Source organism: the organism of the source record quoted next, unplaced genomic scaffold, assembly GCF_019419815.1.
Source record: "Pyrus x bretschneideri cultivar Hongxiangsu unplaced genomic scaffold, Pyrus_bretschneideri_v1 Contig3, whole genome shotgun sequence".
Classification (NCBI taxonomy): Eukaryota; Viridiplantae; Streptophyta; class Magnoliopsida; order Rosales; family Rosaceae; genus Pyrus; species Pyrus x bretschneideri.
Window position 1 is genome coordinate 11002513 of NW_025999612.1, and position 17949 is coordinate 11020461.

Below are 17949 nucleotides of genomic sequence, written 5' to 3' on the forward strand. Positions count from 1 at the left end.
GGATCTCCTTCCACGTGGAATCTGAGGGAGCCTATAGTTGCATGACAAGTGGCTGACTCAAACTACATCTTAGCTAGTGACTTGGTGTAGCTTCACCTCAATTGCACTGCATTGTCGACAATTTAAAACATGTGTTATGTGTTATTGATTCGGGATATATGATGATGTCCTAAATGCATAGGGTAAGTTTTGTTTTCATGTAAAATGTGATTCGTTTGGTTACAAATGCATATTTAATTGGATCGGTGTGGTATTACTTAATTACCTTTTGTTTAAGTACACAATTAAAACAGGTAAAATTTTTAATCAAAAATGAAATTTAGAGGACATTAACAGACAATGTCTTGTATGAAAACACGAATTTATGTTTGTGCGTATTCTCTTTTTAATTTGAATATGAAATTATTACTGAAGCTCAAAAGCTATAGACGGTAGCTTGATTTTAACTCTATATGACATTGAGTCGGAATTTGATAATCGATATAAGGGTGAAATTTTAGGGAACTATGTCATCATATAGCTCTTGGAGAGGATAACTTATTCATTAGTCTTCCACTTAAACCATGAGACAGGCAGCCAAGGATGATTACAATGGCTTATGGGGAAGTAAAGAAGCCTTAACATTTACATATACGTCTATACATCAATAAAACATTTCCAATTGACAAAATTTTAGGTACATTTTGAGAAGTCAACAAACAATAAAAAGGTGAAAACTAGACAAGACGACCTATCTCATTCAAGATTTGACCATAAGAAAAGAAAAAAAAAAAAACTTAGGATTAGCTCAAGTGGTGAGGGAGGGAGTTTGAACTCTTGCAATAGCAGTACCCTGCCTCAAGAGTCATGACTGCTATCAAAATTAACTGTTATCGATAATATAGATAGAACGAGATTTTGCTCGCCCTATTTATGCTCGTGCTCGTAGGTAGGGGCATATCTATGTGACTCGCTAGGCTTGCTTGTCCATTTCTTGCTGTAAAAGCAAACCCACCGTTGTAGTTAACTAGCTTTTAGCAATGAGAACATACAAGCATCTAATCTAGTACTGATCAAGTCACATTAAAGCATTTAGTACTCATTAACAGAAATATAAAATTGCAATGCCTACGTTAGAGGGAAGTCCAAAGCGCATGCGTTGTTCGCCTTATCTCTAGCAGACTCTGAGCACATACCCAGTAATAGTATATGTGATCAGGTTCGAAAACACACTACGACAGCCGTCGTAAGAGAAAAAAGGTTGTCTAAAATCAAAAGAGATAGTAGCCCACTTCAAAGTCCACGTTTAGGCTTGGGCTGTAGTCGAAGTCTGATGGTTAACAAAGAGAGGGGAGGGGTTACAGATTTTTAGCCCAAGATGTGTAATCACGACAAGTTTTATGAACAAAACCATTGCTCTGTTTAAACTTCTTTAATCACGACAAGTTTTAATTACACGTATTATCGTAACTTCGAATATCACCTTATTAAAACACGCAGAAATTGTTATAAAACAAAATTTTCACTCATAGATAGAATAGATGTAAAATTCAAGCAACTACTTTCATCCTCATGAAGAGAGGACAACTTTATTTTACTAAAATTTTACAAGATAAAGCGTATTACAACGAAATTGAACCGAACCAAACCAAACTACACGAATAACTAAGTAACCTGACAAAACCCGGCGGGTGGTTTTCTGCCCACCGCTGCCGAATTCTCTGCCTTCCTTTTCCAAAAGAGAGGAGAGACAATAACCCTCATAATTTAATTTGAAATGATAAAAGAGCCCTCTTAATATAAGCCCTTCTCAGGTTTGACTCTAAACACTAAGTTTCAATAACTGTGGCTACACCCTAAACAAACGTAATTATAATTTGTTTAAAGTTTATGGTGTTGTTTAGAACTGTAGGCCGCTGAATGTTTGGCCAAAGGTCCAGCCGGCAGGAACAACGTTGTTGGAGACGATCGTGCGGCCGTCGCTGGTTGTGACCTTGAATGAGAGGCTCTGGCCGTTGAGGAAAGAGTTGCTCTGCCAGTTTTGGCCCCAGTTCCTTGACATGGGTTGCCAGCCAGTTCTTGACCCTTTGATGGAAACTGCATGAACATCACCAGCACCTCCAACGTTTGTGATCAGCACTAAATTAAAGTATGAGTGACCGTTGATTGTGAATCTGATACCTCCTTTCTTTAAGCAAGGCACCCTGCAAATTTAGAACAACAATTCATCAGTCAAAGCAAGCGATAAAGTTTGTCAGGCCGTCAAATACTTTCAAGTAATTTACGTGTTATAATATAAACGGACAACATAATTAATATATTATGGTATAATACTAGCTATTAATAGATTGCTATAATCACGTGACGATACTACAGTCACATAACATAACGTTGAGAGAGGTAGTTTTGAAAATTTAAGAAATTGGAAAAGTTGACGTTTGGTAAATTGGTTGGATGGTAAATTGTCAAAAAAAAAAAAAAAAAAAAAAACATTTGTGTTATCTGTGAACACCCCTAAGAATTTAAAGGGTGTATGTGCAATTTTCCCTTCGAAATTTTTTATTAAATTTCAAACAGTCCCTACAAGAGTTGAGTCTCGAAACATAAAACAAGCCAAGCCTGAATTGCATACCTTCTGTAAGACACAGGCACAATTCCAGCTCGGTATTGAGCAATCTGCTGGAAGATGGGCTGGGCGAGATCGAAGTGGTGCTGCGGTGGGTTGCACCAACCGCCGGCATTGTTCGGAAGGGCATTGTTTGGAGGGCAGAAATTGGTCGCCGTGACCATAATAGAACCCGGAAGACACCATTTGGGGTCACTCACACACCTTATCTCAAAACAAGCCCCGCAGCTCAGCCCATTGTTGAACAGTGCTGTGCTCAGAGCTGCCGTGTTAGTTCCATACCCTTGGCTATACAGATTTCCATAGCCACAAGCCCCACCTGCAATTTAGATACATTGAAAGAAAGTTAAGAGGGTATTAAAGAACAGACTGTCGATATGCTCTAACAAAATGTAGCAACATGTTGTTGATGTAATTATTGATGCATGTATGTTATTTTTAACGTCCTGCAATGTTTACTCACCCATTGTTCCGGACGCATCACCTCCGCCATAGAAAGTGGCATGTGCATCAACCCAACCACCGTCACCTCCTCCATATCCACAAGCAAAGGAGCTCAAAGAAAGAAGACCCACCAAGAGAAAACCAAGAATTGCCATGTTTTTTCCTGCACAGCACCTTGTACTTGTTTTTGAAGCAGAAACACCACTTTCGGTAGTGTCAGAAAAGAGAAAGAAGCAAAAGAGGCTTTGTGTTTGTGAGTTGTGAGGAGAAGTGGAGGGGGTGAGGTGGGGGATAAATACATGCTTGGAGTTGGATGGAAAGGGCAACGTCACACCAACTAAAGTTTTCAGGTGTGGGGACCTTGAACCGCCAAGTGCAAGCGGTTTTATGCATGTGCCTGGAACCAAAGCAAACTTTTTCTTCAAACCACGTGGTTTTGGAGCCATTCACATTTCTGTGTGTGTTGGTGTTGGTGAGTTAAATTCATATAGATTCAAAGACTGAACCAGGGTTCACGACCCCAAAGTGGTTTTTGCAATTTGTACTGAAGGTACCGTTACAGAACTGTCATGCCCACTACACTTCATCAATCACTTTTACTAATTTACGTGTTATGACATGTGTGAACGAAAAAAAATTACCTTAAACATGATCGCTTAAGTGTCGATATTCTGAACTAGTACTATACTCTAAGTCTGAGATGACACAACGATTTCCTAAAGGGTGTAGTACTCAAGTGTTTCTAGCTAGACGTGTAAACAACATGCGCAATATATATGTTATGAACCTCGGATATGTTATGCGTGTCGCAACTTAAGTGACTAGGTGAACACCATGCAAATGAGTTAGTGTCACACTGAAAAACTACTCCTATTGGTGCATGTGTAAGCTGTAAATAACGACCATTAATTGTATCTATCATTTACTACAGCGTTGCACTAAACTAAGTCTTTTCGTTGCAGTTTGCCTTTTCCTCTGTTTTCTTTTAGCAGCAGCTTCAGCCGCTTTAGCCAAGAGGAAAACGCATGCAGATGCATCAAATGGTCCCGTGCCGTTAATGTCCAGTCCAAAAAGGTAAAGAAGAAGGGCTAACGCGGCTAAAGTGGTTATCATAAATAGTTTACTTTGAATAATCTACAAATACAAAGTCAAGATAAGTAACTAGTTGGTCGATATCCCAAATTTCTAACCATCTTTCAGTCCATGTGCAATTGAAAAGCATGTTGAAACTAACTACCAATAAAGTATATATCTTTTACTTATTCCGTATGCATGGTTGTTGAATGTGGATGAATTCACACATACACATCATTTATTCGAGAACATTGTTTTGCTCTTTACAGTTAATGAATTATTTTTTATTACCTGTAAATTTGAGGTTTACACTTACATTGAAATGGCTAATTAAAGAAATAAAAGAAAAAAAAAATTTACATGTCAAATTGTGAGTTTTCGCAAGAAGAAAAAAAGATTGAAGCAAGTCTCTGAATTTTTGTCTATTTGAAGGTTTGGTCATTGAGTATAAAATGTGTGAGTATTAGTCCTTAAGTGTATAGACAACAATTCTAATTAAGCGAAAGTTCATAGACTAGTTTTTTAATTTTCTCTAAACAGAAAGAGAAATTATTTTTTTCTTGAACAGTTCATTTTTATTTTTTAATTCTTCTTTGATTAATTAATATTAAAAAATAAATGATACTAAAGGAGTCAAACATTTCATTCAATCCCACGAACATGAGTAGCTAGGTCTGCCTATAGGCTTTAGGCATGGAAATATTTGGAAAACTCGATAATTTTCAGACCGACAAATGGCGAAATAAAATTTGTTATGGCTGTCGAGTGTTGACTCTATGACCAATATATATTTTAAAACCTAATAACTCAAATGAGAAAGTTTGACCTAGTTATTGTGCTTGGGATATCTCAAATGCAGAAACCTCATTCAATGTTATCGGTTTGACACTTTGGTTATATATAGACACTTGGACTTGGAGTGCACATGGATGATGACAAAAAATGATTCTTTACCTTTTTATTTTTCTTATAACGTGGATGATGAAATGTTTGTAATGCTGATAAGCAGGGCTCATCAGTCTGTTACATATCACGATCGATCGTAGAACAAAGGGAGTTGATGAGGGAGAGGGAGAGAGAGAGAGAGAGAGGGAGGGAGGGAGTACTAGGACCATCTGATGAGAAAGCACACCAACACCTGAATCCCATTTATTATATTTCACTAATTTTGTTGCCAACTAGTTCTGCAAAAGCTGCAAACACATCCGTCTCTCAAAGTTGCATGCATGTGCAATTTCGTTATCAATTTGAAAATTGCAATCACAAGGATGCATGCATGAATGTATCACGCATATCCGGCTATATATATGTTGTTCAAACTTCTCAAATGAATGTAAATTTAACATACAGGTAACTCATAGAGTATACATATGTAGAAACCATACGCGATATACAGGGACGGAGCCAAAAATTTCTTCTAGTGGGGGCAACCAAAAACAATTAAGAAAACCTTATTATAGTATGGTTATATGCAACATGATATTAAGTATGGTTTCAAATGATGATGTATCACAATTCTAATTTTACAAAAATTTCAATATAGTAGTGGAAAGTGGCAAAGTGAAGAGAAAATATATAAGTACATGGTAGGCGGGAGAGAGTTTTTTCGGTTTGAATGACAAAACAAGAGCACTATTGCTCATAGAATATTTGATATGGAGTATAAGTAAAATGAATGTATGTTGGATATTAAATACATATATTTTCTTCAAAGATAATCCGTGTAATTATATAATTGTAATCTGCAACTAAACAAACGAATTATTTGAATGGGAGCATATGCCCCAATGAGCCTTCATTGGCTCCGTCTATGACGATATATATATATATATATGTATATATATATATTCTAGCTAATTTAAGCTACATTAATAAAACGGAAGAGAGTTTAAACTTAGGTAGAAAAAATATGAAGATAAGCAATTAATCAAACAACATAAAATTGTACAAATAATTAAACATATTGCTTAAAAACTTGCTAGCATCAATCGGCGAGAAAGTTTGTGTGACGGTGATGCTTTGAGGGACTCACATGCTGCAATCTTGTTTTTAGGTCTCCTTTTCAAACCAATCAACGTATTATTATATTTAAAGTACTGGGTCGTGTTTTCAGTATATTAAAAAATCTTTCCATGGAGGGGGTCATACACGAATTCCGAGAACGTGCATGATTTAGTTGGTGTGGTTATACGTATGGTATATGTGTATATCCTATCTTATCTTCTGATTCATTACAAGGAACATCAATTGTATTTTACCGTAAAAATAGACCTGAAGCATAGTCAATACTACGTACTCGGTATTATCAATCAACTATAGTTCCTATTTCCATTCAACATGTATGAACTCTTTAAATTTCCAATCCACAGTGGCACACAGTCACATAAGTTATATGGCACAAAAAAGTTGGACAATTAAAAAAAAATGAAAAGAAAAAGAAATAATAATAAGGGACACATGTTTAGATTTCACAGTCAAGTCAGTGGTCCATTACTAATGACCCAAATATTAGCATAGCTTAACCACATACACAATTTGATACATAGGTGCTGAATTTTATCATAAAAAATTTTGGTACAACTAGTAGTAAAACTATTCATTTTTACAAGTAGTAATATAGTATGTCAAGTTTTTCTTCGACAAAACAAGAGTTGTCGTGGAATTGTGCCACCTATTAGATAAGCAAGCTGGCTTAGCTCTCATGGAAAGCAACGTGAACGGTTTTAATATGGGATCGAACACGTACGTGCTGCACTAGTTTGGCTCCATTTTCAGACCATGCAGTCGTCATTTTTAGCTGTACACGTAGCTTTATTATGAATTAGGGTTTTGTTTTTTTTGTCCTGTTATTTCCTTATCTTTCACGGATTCTTTCTTCAGAGATGAAATCTACTGACCGTCGAGACCTAAAGCCTGGAAAACAACCAGGAAGCCACCAACACTAGTTTACAAATACATCATGCAAATTGACCCATGCATACGTGTGTGAATGAATCATGAAAAGCCACTTTTCAAGCCTCTCTTTCAAAGCTTTGATATTTTTGGGTAAACTACAACTGCACCGTTTGATTTTCTTTTGAATTCGTGATCAAATATATACATGATTATATATGATCAACATAAGATTATTTATCTACAGTTCGTTGGATATTTGTTTCTTATCAAAATATGTAGTTTAAATTTACAGTCTCACGAGAATCGTTGGGCATAAAACAATAACATTGCTATTTTTTCAGGGGTGCACCGAGGTGTAGTCGCTGCATAAGTTAGAATTAATGAAGAAAATGTGAATCCTGCCGTTCATTGCAGAGGAGGAAAAACTGAGTATGTGAACAATAAGTCAATATATATAAACGGCACACAGAGGGAGACGATAATATAAGCCCAGAAATGTCAGAGAAAATCGTAAATTAGTAACTGAATTTATATGTGGCGAAACGGATTAACAAGACAACAAAATTGTTCGCAAGTTGCAAGATATTTTATAGCTTGTCAAATTTTCTAACAAATTATAGTCATCTGGCAGATAAATCCTACTTCCCTAGATATGATATGAATAGCGTGGTGCTATTCACATATCTTTCTTTATTTTTTACACATATTTTTATATTTTTGATCGTTAGATTGAATGAATTGAAGAAAATTAAATGATGTAAATTAATAGGGGATGTGAGGATAGCACCACCCTATGAATATCGATTCATTGGACCTATCTAACAAATGGAATTATTCAGTAACCAGTAATAAGAAGGTTATTAATCTCCATATATAAAAGCAGTTCCAACACACTAGGGCGTTATTAACTTTGCTACAGCAATATGCTCTCCTCTTTGCACTCAAGTTCAAATCACTACTCCATAGTTTAGAGTAGACAATTCCAAAATAAAAAGAGACAAGGAATGAAGATTCAAATCCAATGTATTTGGTGCAAAGAAATAAACCATAAGACTCTAATTGTATTCTATAATATATAAGAATTAACTTCTGGGTTAAAAAAAAAAAAAAAAAAGGTAAGGGAAAAGACGATAACTATCCAAATCCAGTGCATTTGATTATATAATATTTGCTCATTTTAATAAAGAATACAAGAAACAAAAATGGCGACGGTTCTCTAACACAGACAAAGTGCAAGATTACATTCAGATTATATGACAATAAGTTGTCGATGTTGATCTAGGTTGATGGCAACCTAACTAAATAGCTAAGATACTATACATAACCGATGTAGACATTACTCTCTCAAAGTACTTGGCTACTTTACTTTAGGGAAAAAAAATTATTTTGAGGCATGCATGGTTATTGTTTTTTTATATATCATAATTCGTTGTATTATAATATATATATATATATATATATTTTTTTTCAAATTAATTGATTTGAAGTTTGAAGCACGATGCTTATTTCATAACTACAATTAGGGCTGGTTTCGGGGGTTAAATGATGCGAATATGTTTGGGAATTGAAAATCTATACTGAAACCGCAACAATTGAGATTATAGATTGCTCTAGATCGATGGTTCTAGATCGACAACGATGGCTTTGGATCGACGACGACGGCTCCAATAGCAATGGGCGATGACTAGATGGCAATGGACGTTGACTCGACGACGTCGTCGATGGCTATATGCTAGACCGAAGGCAATCTCAACCAATCCAACGCATCTACAATAATTTGCATCAATTATATATTTAAAATTAAAATTATACATATATATTAATTCGGTTCGATTATCAATTATGTTTTATACATATATATATATTAATTCGGTTCCAATGTACTTGCAATTTATCAATTTGTAAGTTGAATGTTTCATATTCCACTTACTTAGATAACGAGTTTATATTTGATACCTCGACTAGTAACTATTTGTGATTTTTTTTTCGGTCCAAGTAACTATTTGTGATGAACACCGAAAGTTTACACAAAAGGCCAGAATTCATGGAGATAACGTGCAAGAGGAGGCGTGAAAGAATTATCTTCCTCGAGTGCATACATATGGAAAAGTAGATGAAGTTTGGGCGAATCATGAATCCATGATTAAAGATAATTAATCAAGTTTAACTTGGAGACAACTCCTTAATCTTTTCGGCTCCTTTTTATCTTGCCAATGGTAAAGCAGCTTTTAGGGGAAGAGATACCAATGAGCCAGATAGGTAAGCATCGCAATGCATATTTTGTGACATGCATGGAAGGAATATATTCTTAAATTTAAATAAGTGCAACTCATTTCTTACTTCCTCAACTCATCAAAAAGTTACAATATAAAACTAAAAAGAAAAATAAATACTTATCGAAGATGTCATATCTCTAAGCTCGGTAGGGAATCAAGGAAAATTTTCTTATAAATATCAAGATGAACTCGCACACTACTTTGACTATATACTGTTTCGTTTGTCAAAGATTTTGCACCCGTTATAGACTTATAGTCATAATCAGGAGAAAATGAAATTAACTTCAAATTTCACACGTAGTAATAGTAGTGACTCAGGTGCAAACACTATCTCTTGTGTGGATTCGCCAATGCCTACACATATAGAAGAGAAAATGTTAAGATGACTCTAAAAAATGGGAATCTATATAACTCTCTGTCACTTCATAGTTTAACGTTAATTCTCATGTCAACATTATAAAACATTGTACCAAGAACATGAGATGACTGAAAATTATAAAAAATCTCACTTGTGAGAGAGTCCCCTTAGCATTTAGCCTGTATAAAAGATTGCAACATTTCAAGTACCATATAGGTCATTCATGTACTATTTATGAGAGCATCCTCAATGGGGACTTTATGCTCCATGAGGCTACAATATTTCAAGCCTCAATGAGAAATTTCATCCCCAATGAGCAGGAAAATGGAGCTAGATCCACTACTGGAGCTAGTAACTTCCTTTATTGGGTAGCATAAAATTGGGCTACATCTAGCCCCAAAAAGTTGTGGGTCCCACAAAAAGTAGCAACTCATATGAAATTTTTTTATCACTCTCCCTCCACTTGCGAATACACTTATACTCTCCTTTTTTTTTAAATTCTTTTTTCTTTACATACTTTTCTTGCAATTTGGCTAATTAATTATTGTTTTAAATTCCATAAGAATTAAAATTTTCAAATTGATTTAACGCTCAATGGCATTGTGGGTGAAATTTTCAAACAAACTTTTTCAAAATTGTATGATACTAATATACCAATTGATGTTAGATAAATTGTTGTTTTGTACGTGAAAATCAAATTATTTCATAGTGGGTTTGTATCTTTCAATGGATGAGATTGACATAAGAGAATTTAATCTAACAAACAATTCATAAATGATGAAATCTAACTTTGTCACAATTTGAACATTTTTAGGTTGGAAGGTTCATAAAAAAAGTTTAAGATAGCACGTCCAAAAATCAACTTAAGAAAAGTTAATAAAAAAAATATCTTATAATCAAATTACTACATAAATAAATATATATAGCCCTAAATATAGTCTGAAAAAAATAACCCCCTTATTGGGAGAGATTATTTTATAAAACCTCAAAGATTTCTCATAATTTTTTTCGGCCTCATATAAAACCCTTCATTGGGATGCTCTGGGAACCGGGCTAAGTCTTTATCTCACTTACTTTGCACATTTTCCGTTCACAATTTCCATGATGTCAGTTAAGTTCTTTGAAAACTCCAAAACCCTAAACCCTAACAAAATCCATCTCCTACCCAACCCAACTATGGGCCAATACTCTAAGCCCTAAACCCTAAAAAAGTCCCCATCCTACCCAACCCAAAAATGGGCCGACTCTGGACATTGGATTATAACTTTGGAAGCCCCAGTGGATGATTGGGTCCATTAATAGTAGGCTGTTTTATCATATTTGGGCTTTTTAGCCCAACCCACCACCGTGTCACAAATGAACGGTCCTGATCAAACTGTACGTTTTTGCTGTGCCCTAATTCCTCCCCCCTCACTATATATAATCACACTCACAGTCAAAACCCTAACTCAGTACCCTCTCTTCTCCCATCTTCCACGACCTCCATCTCTGCCCCTTCCAACCTGCCCTTTTTAATTTGAGATTCACACCACAATCCCAGGTTTAATTTGGTCTTGAATTTCTGTTTGTTCATAAGATTTCTGATCTGTTTTGTTTTTCTGATATTCTTTTGCTCTGTCTTTTCATCTGTTTTATTTATTTATTTATTTATGGTATTATTATTAAGAAGGTATGCCCATGCCTATGATGGCGTTAAATATACTTTGAGAGTAAATTCTATGAAACAAATTTACATCTGAGGCATGAGGATTTACACTTCTTTACCAATTTTACTCTTGATGTTTTACTGAAATTATTAATCTTTATTTATTTCTGGTTGAAATCTTTGATCTTTATGCTTAATTCTCAGTTTATGCTTCATGGGTGACAAGAAAGTTTGGTTTTTTAGGTAATTAGATTAAAAATTGTGGGTGTTTGGAGTTGCAAATGATGATAAAACAGACAGGGACATCTGCACTCCATTGGAGATTGATGACTAGTCTAAATGGGAATCTCTCTGATGCATTTGAACTTTTTATTTACTGCCATTGATTTGTGTTCTTGCATGATTCAGGATTGTTTACTTCTGATCCGGCCGAGAAATTTTTATGGGTACCGGGAACATGAGTCATGTAGTGTCTATATCTTTATGTGATTGCATTTGAGGTTTTTATGATTGAATGTAGGGAGTTTTAGCGAAATACTTTCGGTATTGTTCACTTTTAACGAAAAATCACATTTTACCTTTCTTTGTGCTATTCACTTACATACTTATTTGTCATTTTTCATTAAGTTCTTGAGGACTTTTGGTTAGTTTTCCTATGTATTGCACGTGACGATAAAACAGACAGGGACATCAGAACTCCTTTCGGAGGATGGTGAATTGTCGATGGGAATCTCTCTGATGCACTTAATTAGTATTGTTGTTAGAATTTTAAGTTTTGCCAATGATGCATTTCAAATGCACGTATTATCAGATATAGATATGATGATATATGCTAATATTGTCACTACCTCTGAGGCAAAATCTGTTTGCTTGCTTTGCTTGAATTCTGTCGTTCGTAAGTGTTTCTTTGCATAACGGTATACTACGAGGAAGATGATTTGAACAATGTGTTACAAAGTTTGAATGCCATTATCTTTAGTGTATGCATTTGTTTTTGAATGCCTGGTGATTGAACAAAAGAACGGAGATTTGAAGTATTGCTTTTGTGGAAGCTCGACACCTCGGGCTCCAAAAGCAACTTATGAAATAATCGTTCACGCTGGATAGTATATGAAGGCTTTCTCACAATTTTACATCTTGTTTGCCATCTGTCTGTCAATTATCTGTTTGCTGGTTAGCTCGTTTGAATGTGCTTTTAAAATGATTGAAAGTGCTTTTAAAATAACTGAAGTGCTTTTGAAAAAGCACTTAAAAGTGCTTACTGGAAGAACATAACTGGTGCTTCTTGTAAAAAGCACTTTAAGAGCTTTTGGAACCTAAAAACATTTTTCTCTAAAAGCACTTTTAGTTATTTTAAAAGCATATCCAAACGAGACCTGATTTTTTGTGATTTGGTTTATTGGCATCCAACTTATTGGCATCCAACTTTTAATTAAGTTTAATTAATCACAAGCTTTTGTCATTCCTCTTCCCAAATTAGTCTTAATTTGACCTTTTGTTGGGAAGTAAGTAGATAAAAGTTTTCAATTAGTTGAACTTAATTCAAAGTTGCGTTTAGGGGTTTAGGTGATGGTTGTTGCATCTAACAATTGTGAACATTGAAAATTGATTTAGAGTGCTGTTATGTCTGTCCGTTTATTCTGTTTTCTCCTATGGCGGAGAAAATAGGATAAGTGGGTGGGTATAGCAGCATTCTTGTTTTATGATTTAAGTTTTAGTTATAAGGTTGGGGCGGAAATAAGAGAGGTCAGGTGGGCGAAACAGCGTTTAATTAAACAAATTTTATTGCATTATGAACGTTGTGTTAAGTTTATTTGCCACTTTGACAGGAGGAGAATGTCCCAGGGAAAATTCTTGTGAGCTAAAGCTTGCCGGCATTCTTAATTGTTTCAATCTCTTTAAATGAAGTCATGAAATAATGTAATTTTAGAAAAGTGATTTTCGCACACTTTCTTTAGTTTCGTACAAACGTTTCTTTATTTTTGTCGTTTTTGTTTGATTTGTTCAATCAGATGTTCAAAAATAAAAATGGTGTTTGAGAAGTTAAAAAGAGTGTGTGAATATCACTTTTTTAATTTTATAGTATTCCAATTATTTCTTAAATATTTACCCTTTTGTAATATATTTATTTATATTTTTGAAATTTTCATTCGGGAATTGCTTGCCGCAAACCGTACCAAACCAAATCAAACCGCGATATTGGTTACCCGGTTACATCGGTTTTAAGCTATTGTGGTTTGGAAGTTAAGCAAAATTGAAGCATGCTGATTGGTTTTCGTTTTGACCTAAAACTTCACAACCCAAACCGCGCCCACCCTTAAACCGTCTGACGGTTACTCCATGATTTGACGGCTCATGCTTCTTAAAAGCTGAAAATTTTAGATTCCTAATCAAATGGTTAAATGGTTTCTAATTTGGTTGGTTTTATTGCGGAGTAAATCTTTAAAGATTGATATGAATTTAGAAGGTAAAACAAAAATGTTCCGAGTGATAAGAATATGACCTTATGAATTTGAGAGATAGTGAGGGAAAAATTTGCTAGCATTCTTAATTACAGTGAAAATTGCTAACCTTAGAGCTCACAATGTACCGACTACCAACCAATTATTTGGGCGTAGGTTTACATTGAATTTTGGTAAGATCAATTTTCCAAATACGAACTTCGCAAAAGAGTCCTGTTATTCCTACTTCAGTGTTGTATCTCTTGGCTCACTTTTTAGTGAACTTTTTTATAACAAGTTTGCCCATTTATAAAAGGACTGATAAGAACCTAAACGATATATAATAATAAAAATGGATTGGGCTTAAAAAAATGACAGGAGCTTTAGATTTACATTGAGTTGTGAAAGGAAAGGACAATATGTAAGCCAAATTGGCGGAAAATACATAAAGGATGAAAATAGAAGGAACTTTGGAATGTAAAAATGTAGATGCCCTTTCCAATTAAAGGGTAAGAAGCTAAAAATTGATGATGATTGGATGTTGATGGTAGTTATTAGAGTGTATAATCACACAACAACAAACATTCGGAGGGTCATTCATTTGTTGGTAAATTATTTTCGGGGGAGATTTTGTTGTTTGGGAATATTTCAATTTTTATGTATAATAATGTGTGGGGAAATAGTATATTAGAGGTTATTTTAGGAATAATAGTGAATGTGAAAATAATATTTCAATTTTTTAATGTTTTATGGTATGTGAGATTATAATGTAAGTAGAAAAATACGACAATAAAGTTGGTCTAACATCTCAGTACAAAATTATCAAATTGTACCATATCCAATAACTTATCCAAATATTTTAGAAAATAAAGATAAATATTTTATCCAGTAGCATGGAAGTGGGAAATAGAAACTGCAGGTTGTTCTGGATTCCATGAATTCTGCATGATGATTTTCCAAATACATTCCTCCCCGGGACCCATGCTGAGTAGGATTCTGGGCCCATCCACGTCAGTTCCACGTTAGGTGACCAATCAGAAGTTGTTTGCCTCCTATTTGCTTATTTAATTTTTTTTCTTTAAAACATTTTCCAGAATGTGCAGGGCACATGATCTTATCCAAATTGGTGCTTGCATAGTACAAGTCACACTCTGTAATTTAATTTGTGTTCATCATCTGAATCCAAAAGAGTACTAATTTTAATATCTTCTTCTTTCTTTTGTGCTAGATTCTTGTGTTTCCACAAAAATGTCATATTTCATGTGGCCATGTAGTTTTGTAACATTTTTATTAAAATGTGATATAATTCCTTGTGGGAATCGTTTCAAGTTGGCGGAACTGTTCATGACTTAACCCATTACCAAATCCTCGCTTGTTACTGTGACAAACTTTGAGGGTTTGTAACAGACATTTTCCGAACTAATTGCAATCAAATTAGAGCATCTCCAATAAAAATATGAAAATTTAAGAGGTAGTAATCTCAGTTACATCTCACTTTATATTTCCGAGATATGTAAATACGAAATCTATTTTAAAACTCATCGACTATTGAGTTTCATCTATTTTGATAGTGTTCATATAAGAACAGACTTAATTTATTTGGTTCATATGAGATGTCATGGATGCCACAGTAGAGTTGTTTATCATTTTTTTAGTTTCATCGTCTGATTGCCTCACCCCATGCCACCAAGTAAATAGGCCATTAAAAAAGGTGCTTGATGTTTTCATGTGAAACGTCTATTAAACTCAGACAATTTTTAGGGAGTTGGATGTTGAAAACAATACAAACTTTGGCTCTCCAACAACCACATTGATTCAACCACTACAAGCTGGCTCAATGGTTGAAGACGAATTCCAAGTTCGTATTTCACACAGCACGTTTTGAGTTTGATTCATGACGATAGTGAATCACACAATGATTACTAGAAAAATGTTGATATACTTCTGTGAGTTTTCTAAGCTCCAAAAATGATGGATTGCTGGCGACGCCACCAATTGATTTCCTTTTCTTAAAATAAAAAAATAAATAAAAGCTACCACATTGATTCCAAAACGACAGATCATAATCCAAATCCAAGATGCAAAGCCAACAAAATTTAGCTAGTTGCCTACACCATACTTTCTTTGTCAATATTCAAGGGGCCACAAATTAAAAAAAATAAAAATCCACATAATGTTATACCAACTGCCTAATTGATGCCCCATAAAATTTCTTTTTCATTTTTTGAATGAGTCATGGCCTACTTAATTGAAAGGAAAGAAAATTTGATAGCACCCTCGAACTTGTGACTTTCTTCCGAGTTCGATTTACCCTTTTATCGTTCAATTTGGTTATGAATCTCCGTCAATCTTAAAATACATAGCAATTGGCCTCCAACCGTCAAGTTTTTCACATTTATATAATTTTTGGAATGGGAGCTAAAAAAATACAGGGACTTGTTAAAAATACCCCTGACTGGAGAATGTGGTCCAATCTCCTAATAAATAGAGTGTTGTGTTTCTACTGCGTTTTGAGTCCGAACCTCCCTCTCCCCTTAATTATGTCATAATTTCGAATCCTCTATCTTCCCTTAATAATAATTTAGAAAAAAAAAAAAAAACCCCAGCCGAAATTACTGACCATGTAAGTTTGGGGCCTGCAAGAAGATCATTTGCCTCCTATTTGCTTATTTAATTTTTTTGTTTAAAACATTTTCCAGAATTTTCCAGAATGTGTAGGGCACATGATCTTATCCAAATTGGTGGTTGCATAGTACAAATCACACTCTGTAATTTAATTTATGTTCATCATCAGAATCCAAAAGAGTACTAATTTTAATATCTTTTTTCTTTTGTGCTAGATTCTTGTGTTTCCACAAAAATGTCATATTTCATGTGGCCATGTAGTTTTGTAACATTTTTGTTAAAATGTGATATAATTCCTTGTGGGGTTCATTTCAAATTGGCGGAATTGTTCGTAACTTAACTCATTGCCAAATCCTCGCTCATTACTGTGATTAACTTTGAGGATTTGTAACAGACATTTTTCGAACTAATTGCAATCAAATTAGAGCATCTCCAATAAAAATACGGAAATTCAAAAGGTAATAATTACGGTTACATCTCACTTTACATTTCCGAGATATGTAATATGAAATCTATTTTAAAACTCATCGACTATTGAGTTTCATCTATTTTGACAGTGTTCATATAAAGAACAGACTTAATTTATTTGGTTCACATGAGATATTTTGATGTCATGGATGCCATAGTAAAGTTGTTTTAAAGTCTGTTATTTTTTAATTTCATCGCTTAATTGACTTAAAACATCAAAATCATAGTATTCTGAGTGCATATAAGTTGTTCTCGGTTTCTATTTAGTATGACCTAACTTGTTCTACACCGCACGTTTGCCTCACCACATGCCACCAAATACATAGGGAATATGATTCTCTCCCTTCCTTTTTCTATCCTCTCCTTTCATATTCTTTATTTTATCTATCTCTTTCTATAAAAAATTAATATAAAATGTTGACATGGTTTAATCGTGACCATTCAAATAGGAGGGGAAGAAAAAAAAGAGAGGAGAGAATCCTACTCCAATAAATAGGCCATTAAAAAAAGTGCTTGATGTTTTCATGTGAAACGTTTATTAAACTCAAGACAACTTTGAGGGAGTTGGATGTTGAAAACAATACAAACTTTGGCTTTCTAACAACCACATTGATTCAACTACTATGAGGTGGCTCAATGGTTGGAGATGAATTTCAGACTCGTATTTCATCCAACACGTTTTGGGTTCGATTCCTGGCGATAGTGAATCACACGATGGTTGCCAGGAAGAAGTTGAAATACCTATGTAAGTTTTTCTAACCTCAGAAAAGATGGATTGCTGGCAACGCCACCAATTGGTTTCCTTTTCTTAAAATAAAAGAAAATAAAAACTACCACATTGATTCCAAAACGGTAGATCATAATCCAAATCCAAGATGCAAAGCCAACAAAATTTAGCTAGTTGCCAACACCATAACTTTTCTTTGTCAATATTCAAGGGGCCACAAATTAAATAAATAAATCCACATAATGTTACACCAACTGCCAAATTGATGCCCCATGAAATTTCTTTTTTGTTTTTTGAATGAGTCATGGCCTACTTAGTTGGAAGGAAAAAAAAAATTTATAACACCCTCGAACTTGTGACTCTCTTCGAGTTCGATTTACCCTCTTAACGT

The 17949-nt window shown here is 34.5% G+C and overlaps 1 protein-coding gene and 4 non-coding genes across 5 annotated transcripts; 4 read left to right on the top strand and 1 right to left on the bottom strand.

Moving 5' to 3' along the window:
• Nucleotides 1-1528: 1528 nt before the first annotated feature.
• Nucleotides 1529-3510, bottom strand: LOC103958701 (expansin-A1-like). Its single transcript, XM_009371003.3, has 3 exons — nt 3069-3510; nt 2612-2924; nt 1529-2183 (listed from the first exon to the last, which is right to left on the bottom strand). Exons 1-3 carry the CDS (start codon nt 3493-3495, stop codon nt 1880-1882), a joined length of 1044 nt encoding a protein of 347 aa, XP_009369278.2. The 5' UTR covers nt 3496-3510; the 3' UTR covers nt 1529-1879.
• Nucleotides 3511-11326: 7816 nt separating this feature from the next.
• Nucleotides 11327-11399, top strand: LOC125479892. The gene has a single exon (XR_007260349.1). It is a non-coding gene; the product is annotated as a small nucleolar RNA Z267 (small nucleolar RNA).
• Nucleotides 11400-11571: 172 nt separating this feature from the next.
• On the top strand, nt 11572-11658 carry LOC125479893. Its single transcript, XR_007260350.1, has one exon. It is a non-coding gene; the product is annotated as a small nucleolar RNA R44/J54/Z268 family (small nucleolar RNA).
• A 298-nt stretch (nt 11659-11956) lies between these two features.
• On the top strand, nt 11957-12042 carry LOC125479894. Its single transcript, XR_007260351.1, has one exon. It is a non-coding gene; the product is annotated as a small nucleolar RNA R44/J54/Z268 family (small nucleolar RNA).
• Nucleotides 12043-12073: 31 nt separating this feature from the next.
• Nucleotides 12074-12155, top strand: LOC125479898. Its single transcript, XR_007260355.1, has one exon. It is a non-coding gene; the product is annotated as a small nucleolar RNA snoR122 (small nucleolar RNA).
• Nucleotides 12156-17949: the final 5794 nt, after the last annotated feature.